The sequence below is a fragment of the Amblyraja radiata genome, chromosome 14 (genome assembly GCF_010909765.2).
Source record: "Amblyraja radiata isolate CabotCenter1 chromosome 14, sAmbRad1.1.pri, whole genome shotgun sequence".
Classification (NCBI taxonomy): Eukaryota; Metazoa; Chordata; class Chondrichthyes; order Rajiformes; family Rajidae; genus Amblyraja; species Amblyraja radiata.
This window is the reverse complement of record NC_045969.1, coordinates 21,201,755-21,214,348: the sequence shown is the minus strand read 5'-3', so window position 1 is coordinate 21,214,348 and position 12,594 is coordinate 21,201,755. Positions and strand designations below refer to the sequence as shown.

Genomic DNA, 12,594 nt, shown 5'->3' with positions numbered 1-12,594 from the left:
TTTATCTCTTCTCTCACCAATTGCCAACAACCCTTCGTTCAAGCCGTCTATTTTAGACAAAACGTTCACACTTTGGGAAAGATTAGGAATTAAAAAACTGGGAGATCTTTATGAGATGGAAACTCTTCTCTCATTTCAAGAATTACAGTCGAAATATCATCTGAAAGGTAGCCAATATTTTAGATACCTTCAAATGCAAGACTATCTGAAATCATATCTCCAAGTCTATCAATCTATGTTGCCAGACACATTAGACGAATGTATGAATAGATACTAGGATTCAAACAAGTTAATATCATATCTGTATAATACCCTTTTAAATATACAAACCCCATCGTCAGAAGTAATTAGAAGAGCTTGGGAAGATGAGCTTGACCAAAAAATTTTAAAAGACAGATGGGAGGAAAACCTATATATATATACAACTGTTCTCTTAACGTTAGGCAATCGTTAATTCAATATAAAATACTGCACAGACTCTATTATTCAAAGTCTAAACTGAATAAGATCTTTCCAAATGTATCTCCTATTTGTGATAAATGTCTCCTTCAGGAAGCAACTATAACCCATTCCTTTGCCTTTTGTATAAAGTTACATAATTTCTGGAGAGGAATTTTTGAAATTATTTCTAAAACACTAAAAATAAAATTGGATCCCGACACGGAACTGATCACGCTAGGTACGTCAGAAGCCTGTTCTGAACCATCACTATTGCAAAGACATTTCCTTAATTATGGCCTGATAACGGCGAAAAAACTAATACTTAAATTTTGGAAACATACATCAGTCCCAACTCTTAAGATGTGGATTATAAACATGTCCGAGACACTACATCTCGAAAATATTAGACTTGTCTTGGCAGAAAAACCAGATCATTTATCCAAGACATGGACACCCTTCATTGATTTCTTACAAGGACAGTGTGGCGCAACACAACTTTGGATTTAAATCTAATTATGGGTTGGGTGAGGTGGGTGGGGAGGGATGAGAGGCAGGTATACCACCACTTTTCTTTCAATTTTTCCTTTTGTCCTTTTATTTTTTTCTATTCCTCTCTTCTTTCTTGCTTTTATTCACTCTTTAGCTACACTACTTTGGTAGTCTAGAGGTTCTATCTTTGCACCTCACTTTTTCTCTTTCTTGCTTTTTCTCCTTTCTTTTCTTCTAATTCAAAGCTAAAAAGTTAAAAATTGAAGCTGTACAATAACTGTATAATTTTATATGCCGTTGGTTCTACTCTTGTACATTTGCTTCTAATAAATAAAAATTAAAAATTAAAAAAATTTCAATACACTCTGAAAACTCCCATAACAGGATCTGTGGGGAAAAAACCCAAGAATATCTGACATATGTTTATTTCCCTCTAATATGAATTGGAAGTGATATTTTCAGAAAGGTCATTCGATGGTGCTGGTTCCTGGCCAGAACACTAAGACCATAAGTATAGGAGCAGAATTAGGCAATTTAGTCTTCTCTGCCGGTCGATCATGGCTGATCCATTTTTATCTATTCAATCCTGACTCGGTTGCTGACAGTATGAAATTTGCATGTTCTACCTGTGACCTGTGTTTTCTCCCATATCCCAAAGATCATGCCAGTTAATTGCCTACTGTAAATTATCCTAGAATGTTCATTGAGGTAAAATAATTAAAGGGAACTGATAGGTTTGTGAGAGAATGAGTTCTATGGTTAAAGGGAAATAGGAGGGGGAAATTGAACTAATGGATTTGCCCCCGGTGCAAGCTACACAGGACCCATAGGGATGAATGGCCTCCCTCTGTCATAATAAGTAAGAAAGATCCCAGTGTAGTGCGTGGGTCTCGGAATTAAGCACGAAGTCGTGTTTTGAGAGACACTTTTTATTCTGTTCCTCCCGGTTGTAGGGAAGACCAAACGAGAGGAAGATGGCACCCAAACCCCTGCCTTTAAAGCCTCCGGCTAAGGGCCGCCTCCGGACTGAACCACTCCTGTGCCGAGGGGTTCGACTATGGTGGCACAACCCTTGGGAGCCGCCACACCAGAACCTTTGTAGATAATGTTAGTCTGATCAAATAAATCAAGTCATAAATCATCTCCATCCATTTTGATTCCTCCTGTATTCTCCACTTCCCTTTTCCAGTAAATCACATTTAGTATGCGAATTATAGGTATTTTTCTTTGCTGACTGAACTCTTTAGCGAGATTTTCTGAGCATTTCATGCTTCTTGAATCATATTCACTATTTTACACAGCTTATCACTAAATTCCATCATCCAGCTTGTTTACAGGTTGCATTCCATTAAATAAATAACTTGCTTGAATCTCTTGAATCCCTCTGGTGCCAGTCAAGATATTGAAATGGAAAAATTGTTTAAAAAATACAGACATCCTCCACAACTTCTTAAGGCATTTTGCATCCAAAGAGCTCACGATGACTTGGTTATGCTGAGCATGAGAGATTAAACAAGAAAGATTAAAAAAGAAGGCTGTTGCTAGGGGCTGATGATTCAGGTACCTGGGAGCTTGTGGGCAACATCAGACTTTAATTTTAAATGACACATTTGAAATACACAACTTCTGTGTATAGATCTGTAGTCTATTCTCTGCTTATACCAGCACCCAAGGGGCAACTGCAAATGTTCACTGCATGGTACAAACATCCAAGGATTAGTGTGCGGTTTAAGTGTGAATTAGACAGAATATAAACTATAATTAAATAGTACTGGAAGTTAATTTGTTCATTCTTTAGTAATTATAATTATGCCTTGTTTATCTTCTGATCTGATTATCATTTTTCTTCGACACAGTGACCTCTTGCAGCTGGGCAGGAAATCAACCTTGACCTAAAACATCCATCAAGCTAATGCAACATATTAAAGAGCCTACGGGAAAGAGGTGCACAGCAATAATATCAAGCAGGGAAATATTCAGACACAGAATGTCTCCTTCTCTCACACACAAGCTCAAAGGAGTCTAGCCAAAGTAGTTTCTAAGTGAGACAAAAAGACTGAGTGACTTATGCTTTAGTGATTGAGCCAAGAGATTAAACTAATGAGTCACCCGGCTCATTTTTGTAAAAATGGAAAACCTTAAATGTTAGTCTTACCTAATTTCTCATAAGGTTTTTGATTTGTAGTGGGAGATAATGGTGTTGGGTTCTGGTAAAGCCACCACAGCTGACCATTAGCAACTGAATCAGAAGTGGATGGGGACACAGTTGAAGTTGATGCTATTTCATCAGATAGGTATTCCATTCCCTGGTTTGAGCCCGTTTCCTGGTAACAAAATACAGGACAATTATTACTATTTCTTCCACTCATGAACTCAAAAGTCATTCAATTACAGAATAAAAATATACCATGGTGCTGGTTATTATAATGCAGTTAAAAAATAGGCACGGGAATATTGACAATGTGCTTTCTCATCAAACTGGATGAGTTGCTTCATATTTCGCTGGTCTCCCTTTATGGGCTACTTGGACCTGGGATGTCGACCAATATTAAAGACATGCCTCTTTTGACTTTTAGCAATGAGGCATTATAAAGTTAAGAGGCACTACCATTTTAGCTTCTACATAGTGCACTGAAGGGTCCATTTTAATAGAATTTAGTTTCAGATTCTCTTCCTGAATAGTGTCTGTTATGAATTGCCAAGAACATAAAATGTATACCTAGACCTGTGATCGCTTACTATGAACCATGTCTTCTGTTGCACTGTTCAGCATAACCATTGATTAAGGCCATGCTTAGGATTGTGGCCAAGTAAAAGACTATCAGGTACTAAGACTGTTGACTGATATTCAGTTCATTCTCCTTTACACCTGCACTCCAATTCCAATATTATATGTATCTTATATTGAAAATAATTACATCTAACCAGAACAGCCTGGAGGCTATAAAATGGAAACTATAGGACCAGCTTATAAAAGATTAGCAGTTTGTTTCCTGCTGAGCTACATAATATTTAATCAGAATCTATATATTTAACAAAAAATGACAAAATGTTGTGAATGCCTGAAATTGAAAACCTAAAATTATAGCATTGCACACAAGGGGTTCTTGTCCTCATCCAATTAGGCCAAATTGGAAATATTGATTTAAATGATGTATTTACAACTGCACTATAACACTGAAAGAACTTTATCATGCAAGGCTAACCAGCATCGGTTGCATCAATGTCAGGGCAGTCATTCTTTGTCAAAGGTTAGGTACCTGTGCATTCTTTAGTTGATTGAAAAGGTTTCATTTTTGGTGATGTTATCAGGAAAACTGTAATAATTTAGTTGCAAACGGGGAAAAAAAAGATTTTCAAAATCATCAGTAAAATAGTATTGCCAATTCTAATCCATTATTTTGATAAAATGTACTTTTCAAATTGAAGTTATGTGTACATCTAAATTACACCAATAGGCCATTCGAGATAATACTACTTTCACATTAAATATTCAGAACTGACTAAAAATGGCAGCTCTATGAATGAAGCAACCAAAACAAATACAGAAATATTGAATGAAAAGCACATACTCATTTTGCCACAAAAATGGGAACAAAATATGTGCAATGTTGCAAACAGTAAATTTCTCCTAACAATACAGCCATGTGCCAAAAAAAAAATGCTCCTTTATCATAGTATCACCATTGATAAACATGTAGGTTTTATATTACCTTGGCCACAATGGCAAGCTATCATATATTTGTTCCAGAACAATGTAATTCCCAGTCTGATGAAACCAAATAGTTTGTGTTTACATTGTAAACTATACTTTTTGGCAAGGTGTTTCTTACTAGTAAAATGGTGTTAATTTGTAAGACAGGTGCTGGCAATGAGTGAAGGGGGAAGCAGAGAACTTTATCCACTGACAACTCTTGTTAGACAAATGACAGACAAGATGCCATACAGTTGAAAACTATTCCCAATACGGCCCAATGGGAAATTAAGGTTATTTTCTTGTCGACAAAGAATGGACAATGAAAACCCAATGCTATATTTGCCCATTTTAAATAATGTAGAATAACACAAACAGTCCTAAAATGCCAAAACACACTGTTAATGGCTGAATCACTCCAGCAGAAAGACAATGCGGTAATATAATAGAAAAAAGAAAATGAATTTCCTCCACGTCGTTATTAGAATAACTAGCTTTAGCGTACACCTTATAGGGAATTCTGTCTACGTGCAGGTTTCTAGTATTTGATAACCGTCACTGCATTGTTACAGTTCCTCACAGTGTAGTGAAAGGCACACAACACATATTAATGCATGCAGGGGAACTACAGATGAGCAAGAAACATGAACATTTCAGTATCACCCATATCCTGAAAACAAGTTACGAACAAATTCATTTTTTTAAACTGCTATTATCAATGCCAATTTGTATGATCTTGTTGATTGAGTTTCCTCATTATACAATTAGCTGTTGTTAAATTTGGGGTTTTGGAAGACTATAATGCTACAGATACAGTGTATTCAGAAAGTATTCAGACCCCTTCACTTTTTCCATATTATGTTAAGTTACAGCCTTATTCTAAAATGGATCAAAACGTTTTTTTTTTATTATCAATCTACGCACAATGCCCCATAATAAAAAAGCGAAAACAGGTGTTTAGAAATTTTTGCAAAGTAATTAAAAAGAAATAACTGAAATATCACATTTACATATAGTATTCAGACCCTTTACTCAGTACTTTTTGAGGCACCTTTGGCAGCGATTACAGCCTCAAGTCTTCTTGGGTATGACGCTACAATCGTGGCACACCTGTATTTGGGTAATTTCTCCCATTCTTCTCTGCAGATCCTCTCAAGCTCTGTCAGGTTGGGTGGGGAGCGTCGATGCACAGCTATTTTCAGGTCCCTCCAGAGATTTTCGATCGGGTTCAAGTCCGGGTGCTGGCTGGGCCACTCAAGGATATTCATAGACTTGTCATGATGCCACTCCTGTGTTGTCTTGGCTGTGTGCTCAGGGTCATTGTCCTGTTGGAAGGTGAACCTCTGCCCCGGTCTGAGGTCCAGAATGTTCTGGAGCAGGTTTTCATCAAGGATCTCTCTGTACTTTGCTCCGTTCATCTTCCCCTCGATCCTGACTAGATTCGCAGTTCTTACCGCTGTTCTTAACATCCCCACAGCATGATGCTGCCACCACCAAACTTCACCGTAAGTATGGTATTGGCCAGTTGATGAGCGGTGCCTGGTTTCCTCCAGACGTGACGCTTGGCATTCAGGCCAAAGAGTTCAATCTTGGTTTCATCAGACCAGAGAATCTTGTTTCTCATTGTCTGAGAGTCCTTTAGGTGTCTTTTGGCAAACTCCAAGCGGGCTGCCATGTGCCTTTTACTGAGGAGTGGCTTCCATGTGGCCACTCTAACATAAAGGCCAGATTGGTGGAGTACTGCAGATATAGTTGTCCTTCTGGAAGTTTTTCCCATCTCCTCAGAGGAACTCTGGAGCTCTGACAGAGTGACCATCGGGTTCTTGGTCACCTCCCTGACCAAGGCCCTTCTCCCCCGTTTGCTCAGTTTGGCCGGGTGACCAGCACTATGAAGAGTCCTAGTGGTTCCAAAGTTCTTCCATTTAAGAATGAAGGATGCCACTGTGCTCTTCAGGACCTACAATGCTGCAAATTGTTTTATACCCTTTCCTAGATCTGTGTCTCGACATAATCCTGTCTCGGAGGTCTACGAACAATTTTGAGTGTCATAGCAAAGGGTTTGATCGTAATGTAAATGTGATATTTCAGTTATCTACACATTATGTAAATGTGATATTTCAGTTATTCCTTTTTAATTACTTTGCAAACATTTCTAAATACCTGTTTTCACTTCTTCGTTCTGGGGTATTGTGTGTAGATTGATGATAAAAAAATGAATTTAATCCATTTTAAAATAAGGCTGTAACGTAACAAAATGTGGAAAATGTGAAGGGGTCTGAATACTTTCTGAATGCACTGTAAGTGCTCCATTTGTTTACTTCATACTTGAGATGTGTCTGATTGGTAGCAAAATCACCTAGTGGTCACCCCCAAGAATACCGGGTGTCAGTTGTGAAGAACCTTAGGGATTGTAACATCCAGTCCAACTAATCAATATGAACATCTGGATCAAACCAGTGACCGCTGCGAAAGGGCAGCTGACAACCAGGGAAAGACCTGGTGACGGCCTGGAGAGACTGCTGACCGGAGGGAATAGACACCACCAGGGCTGGCATGGGCTAGCTCCTCATGCCAGCAGGATCCATCGCTAATCAGCGTTTTGGATCCACCCTTATATTGCTACGGAAGGAATCGACTATGAATAAGAGAACTAGCACAGCAATTGACAGAGCAGCAGCAGGACATAAGCTACGAAGCTGCATCTGTGGCTGGGAAAATATAACATCAGAGAAGGGTCTTAAGATCCACCAGGGCAGGGAAAAGTGCCTGTGAGAGCTTGGTGTGGGGCCTCGCATTGACCATTACCTTCTAAGAGGTGGACCAAATCAGTCGAGTGAAGCCCAGTGGCAGTTAACCACCGCAGTCCACAGGGTATCAGCACCCCAGGCGAAGCTCAACCAAGTACTGTCCCACCAACGGACACGAGTCCAGAGCCCAACCAGCCACAGTCAGTGGTAGAGAGGAAGATGGAAGGAAAAAAGCAGAATGGAGCAGTCACTAGCTGTGGCTGAAGAGAAAAGATGCTGTCTGGGCTGCCACTTGACCATCTAGAGGCTAACCATAAGACACACACCCAGGGCTGATCACTCTGCGGTGGGCCTGCCTCGACTGAGGGTGTCTTGTGATAAAAGGCCGAAACACCCAGTGATGTTGAGGTACACAACTGAAGATGTGTCTGATTGGTAGCAAAATCACCTAGTGGTCACCCCCAAGAATACCTGGTGTCAGTTGTGGTGAAGAACTTTAGGGATTGTAACATCCAGTCCTATTAATCAATATGAGCAAGATAATCTTTTTGCTGTTGTTGTGAAATTTATACACAAACCTTCCTTCCCAGTGTTTCTCATTTGATGTCATAACTTAACCAAACTTAATGGTATCAAGGCAACATTTTTCCTCCCCAAAATTCTCCCTGAAGGCAGCCTGTCACCTTGCTGCAGAATTATACGGCTGCCTTAGATTTCCAAACCAAGAACAAATTCTTTAGAGTTAAGCCTCAACAATCGAAATTGACTGTTCAACTATGAAAGCTCAGCTGCTTAGCATAATCACACCATTGCCTAATGTTTGCCCAGCCGGACTTTCCAATTTGATGTAGATCAGGGAAGAACCTTTTTCAATGACAATGGCAGGGAAATGACTGTCAAATAAAATTTCTTTGCTGTTGCCCTAATGGAGATTTGTTAATTCTGCCTAAACTCAGGATAAAACATGGGATATTTGTGGCCAGCAATACAGCTCAATTCATTTAAATACTCAAGATTACATTTATCAAATATGCTGTTGAGCAACCTTAATGCACTGGTGGCAGAGGTCATGAAATTCTGAGTTAAATCATGTTTAACTTACGATAATCAAAACTGCCAGTTTTGCAGGTCCAGTGTTTTTTAAATTAGATAGGAAAGACCATCCAAACAGAAGAAGTAATCCAATGTATGAAACCACTCTGTGTGACATTAGACTGCTACAATCTTACAGCTGTTGTTCATGAAGCTGTCAGCAGTGAAGCCAACCATTCTACTGGAATGTCATTTTACACCAAAGATAAATGTGGTACTCAAAGAGAAGTTGATAGGGTAGATAGACAGATGGGGGAAGAGGAAATCTGGGGAGCTTAATTTAAGATTTTTAGCTAGTTTGCTCAGGGATGATGCCAGGAAACATTATAACACAAACATTCTGCACGCAAAGAAGAGAGGTGATTTGGGCCTCTTTATGCAAAAATTCAAGCGAGTTTATCATCATGTGTCCCAGATAGGACAAATCCTGGATCAGGTGAAGGTTTTAAAACTGAGATTGTTTTTAAATATTTTTTTACTAAAATGTGGCATGAATATTAAGGGTAGAGGAACTAAAGGCAGAAGTTCAAGTTAACAGGGATCAGCCACAATCCAAATGGAGGTCTAAGAGAGATTTAGTTATGAGAAATGAAATGCATTTATAAAGTATGTTCTAGAATTAAACCTGAAACTTTCCAAATTTCTGTGGTTTAGCACCTTGCTAGTTAGTACATGAAAATTCTACACAAAAATAAATTTTTTGTATAATACTTTTTGTACAATAGATCCTGCTGGTGTTTGAATTATAATCAGGTGATTTATACATAAATATTGATACAATTGTCGGAATTGCAGTGGAAAAGGCCAGGAGAGCAATTTAACGTCATTCTTTTACCGAACTTGTTCACTATCAACACTGGAGGTAAGAACTTACAACTCTTCTCCTAGTAGTGCTGATCATATTATTGATTGCTGAGATGCAGATCTTCCAGTCTTTACCACCTTCAGTAAGATCATGGTGAGGAAACTGTTTGCTTAAGAACTCTGCAATGACAAATGGTATTTTTTTAAGTATAAGTTCACAAGCAGATTCGGAGTAAAGAAGAACTCCTAATGTGACCATTGATTATTTTCTAATCTTTGCCATGTTTAATTTAAAATATACTTGAGTCCCTTTGTAAATCGATTCTCATATCTTAGTACAATAGAAACAGACCATTCGGCACACCATGTCTATGTTGACATATTAATCATTTGTATTAGTCTCATTTGTCTGCATTGGTCGATGGTCTTCTATGCATTGGTGATTCAAGCACTTGCCTGAATGCTTCTTAAATGTTATACGGGTAACCCTCCACCACCACCACCTCAGGCAGCCTGGATCCCAACCATTCCAAGTAGAAAAGAAATCACCCTCAGATCCTCTGTAAACCTCCTAGCACTCACCATATACATATGTACTCTTGTTTTATACTTCCCACCAAGAGAAAAAAAAAATTATACTTCTCTATGCCCTTCATAGTTTTGTATATTATTTACGACCTATAGACAACTACTTAAAGTTTAATGACTAATTAATTAAAACAGCATAATGTAAATTTTGGAAAAAATGTGTGTACTGTTTGAAAGGACATTGTTCTATCAGCCTCTGTTACTCGATAAGTATGTGGAAGGGTTTAAAATGTACATGATCAATGCTGGTGTTTATAATGTATGAGCCCACTTTACTTCTCATTGCATCAGTAGGTTCTTTCATGTATATATCTAGTTTATCCTTAACTGATCTGTGCCATTTGTCTCAATTATTCCACCTAAGTAATAATTTGGTAGAATTTGTTAATCGAATATTAGCTTTGATCAGCCATTGTGATTTTACTGCCAAGAAAGCCACTGTGATTTTACTGCGATGAAGGTGTATCTACACAAAAAACTGCACGTCTTCTGACAAGAAAGTCAGACTTTTGAACACGGCCATTACTTGAAAAGGTTTACCAGTTTGTCACAGAGTTCGTGGATGCATCGACTAGAGTGAACCTTCATAAATTGAAAACACTTTAATACATATTTATTACCATCCTCTTGGTGAAGATGGACATCAGTGATGAAATTCACTACCTTCTTCAATGTACCAATGCCGTCTTGGGACGATTGAGAAATGGGATGTCCTGAATATCAAGAGCCCATATCTGGCACAAAAGACGTGGTCTGACAGCTATCAGGTGATCCCTGCCCTTACATGCTCTGAGAGCTGGATTACGTACAGTAGGCACCTCAAGGCACTGGAAAAACATGACCAATCCTGTCTTTGAAAATCATCCAAGCACTGAAAGGATAAGTGAGTCAACGTCAATGTTCTCCCATGAAAACAGCCTCAGCCTTAAGACCTTAGTCACTTGGCAATGTCCGTTTGGTTTCATTGTTTGCATGTGCAACTGCACACTTCCAAAACCAACATTATAGTCTGAGCTCCATTATAAGAGATTTTGAGGATGAAATGATATGTTCAAAACGTCCTTGTACATAAAATACCTCCTCAAAGATTCATGGGAACCACTGATTCATGACTACTCAAAATGGGGAAGGAACATTCCTAGAGCACATAGAAGAGGAAGAAGCGCACTACCTCATGAACTACTCCCTGCCTGTCCCATCAACAGCCCCATGTGTTGAAGAGTTTGCAGTTCCCACATTGCCCTTATTGAACACCACATAACCTAGAAAACTGGAGAGGAAGCAAGTGATCCTTGATCCCGGTGGACTGCTAAGAAGATGATGCAGCCTATTATTTCAGTTGCAAAATAATACAAATTCATTTTAGTAATGCAGTAAGTCGGACTGTAATGACTCTGAGGAAAATGCAACCTGACAATTTGTAATATGAATAGAAAAGAAAATGTTTTCTGAAGCACAAGATTCAGTAATGATTGTCAGAGAAGCTGCTGAAGCAGTTACTAAACCTGAACTATGAGAATGCAGAGCTGAAATCAAGAGAATAACAGTGGATTTTCTAATTGATATATATAAGCTTGACTCTGCTTTCCACTGTGTGTCATTTTCAGGCGTGCATAAGCCAATTTAAATTAAACTGGCAATGTCTGTTTAGAATTAGCATGTCTGCCTTTAATCTAGCAGTGAATGTTATTTTCCCTTTGATTTTTTTTCCATCTCCCGAATACAGTCACTGACGTCAGTTGTCCTCAACTACCACCAACACCCTCTATGCAGTGACCTTCAGCCATTGTTAATGCTGGCAGGCTACAATGAGTGGAGGGGGTGGGGGAGGGGGGGATGCAGCATTGCATTCATTTTATATCACAATGTTATAATTTATTGATCAGGAAGGGAACGACTATCCTTTGTCCCATGGAAACAATAGACAAATTGTATACCCCCTCCAATTTGTGCTGAATCAGCAGGTCCTTATGCAGACTTCTTTTTTTAGTATTTGTGATGTTTTAAAATAAAATAATAATTGTATATTTGACAATAACATGATTAAAGTAAAATAATAAATCACCTCTAATTTTCTATGCTTCAATTACAATTTTCAGTCAAAACCTTTATTCTGGCTTAAAAGCTTGGGGATCAATTCAATATTTCAACCTTGCATCAACTAAAGAGAACTTTCAATCCCAGCTGGTCTCTATGTGCAGTTCGAAATATTCAGCATGCAAATCGGTACTTCAGATGAAGCCGATGGATATGAGCGTGCAAATACTTATTCTGTGTAAACGGAGGGTTTCTGTGCTTTTCAACAACTGTCGTAGAGTTTTGTTTGATTCATGCATAATTGTTTTGATTTTGTATGTTGTACAAGTCTATGTGCGTCTACCCTTCATCGGTACAACAGGTCAAATTACAGTAATCGATTATACTTCCAACCTGCACATTTTTGGGATGATGGAGGAAGTTGGAGCACCAGAAGAAATTTACAGTCACGGGCGAATGTGCAAACTCCACACAGAATGCACTGATGGTCAGGATTGAAACTGGAGTCGCTGGAGCTGTCAAACAGTAGCTCGACTAGATGCACCACCATGCTATTCATTAGCATTAAATCATGCTCGAAAAGGACTGTCCAAACATTGCTTAAAGAATTACACCTGAAAAAATGGTTCCTACAGGATACAAGCTGCCTGCATTTTGAACTTTTAAAATAGGCTAATCCTACTTTCTCAAAGAGCTAAACTG

The 12,594-nt window shown here is 38.6% G+C and overlaps 1 protein-coding gene across 1 annotated transcript in view; it reads right to left on the bottom strand.

Moving 5' to 3' along the window:
- The window catches only part of LOC116980481, a 105,141-nt gene that overhangs the window by 32,016 nt on the left and 60,531 nt on the right, over positions 1-12,594 (bottom strand). The window contains exons 9-10 of the mRNA XM_033032749.1: positions 9,338-9,447; positions 3,086-3,254 (exon numbers count right to left, since the gene is read on the bottom strand). Of these exons, the coding sequence (XP_032888640.1) occupies positions 3,086-3,254; positions 9,338-9,447 (279 nt within the window). The remainder of the gene's footprint in view (positions 1-3,085; positions 3,255-9,337; positions 9,448-12,594) is intronic.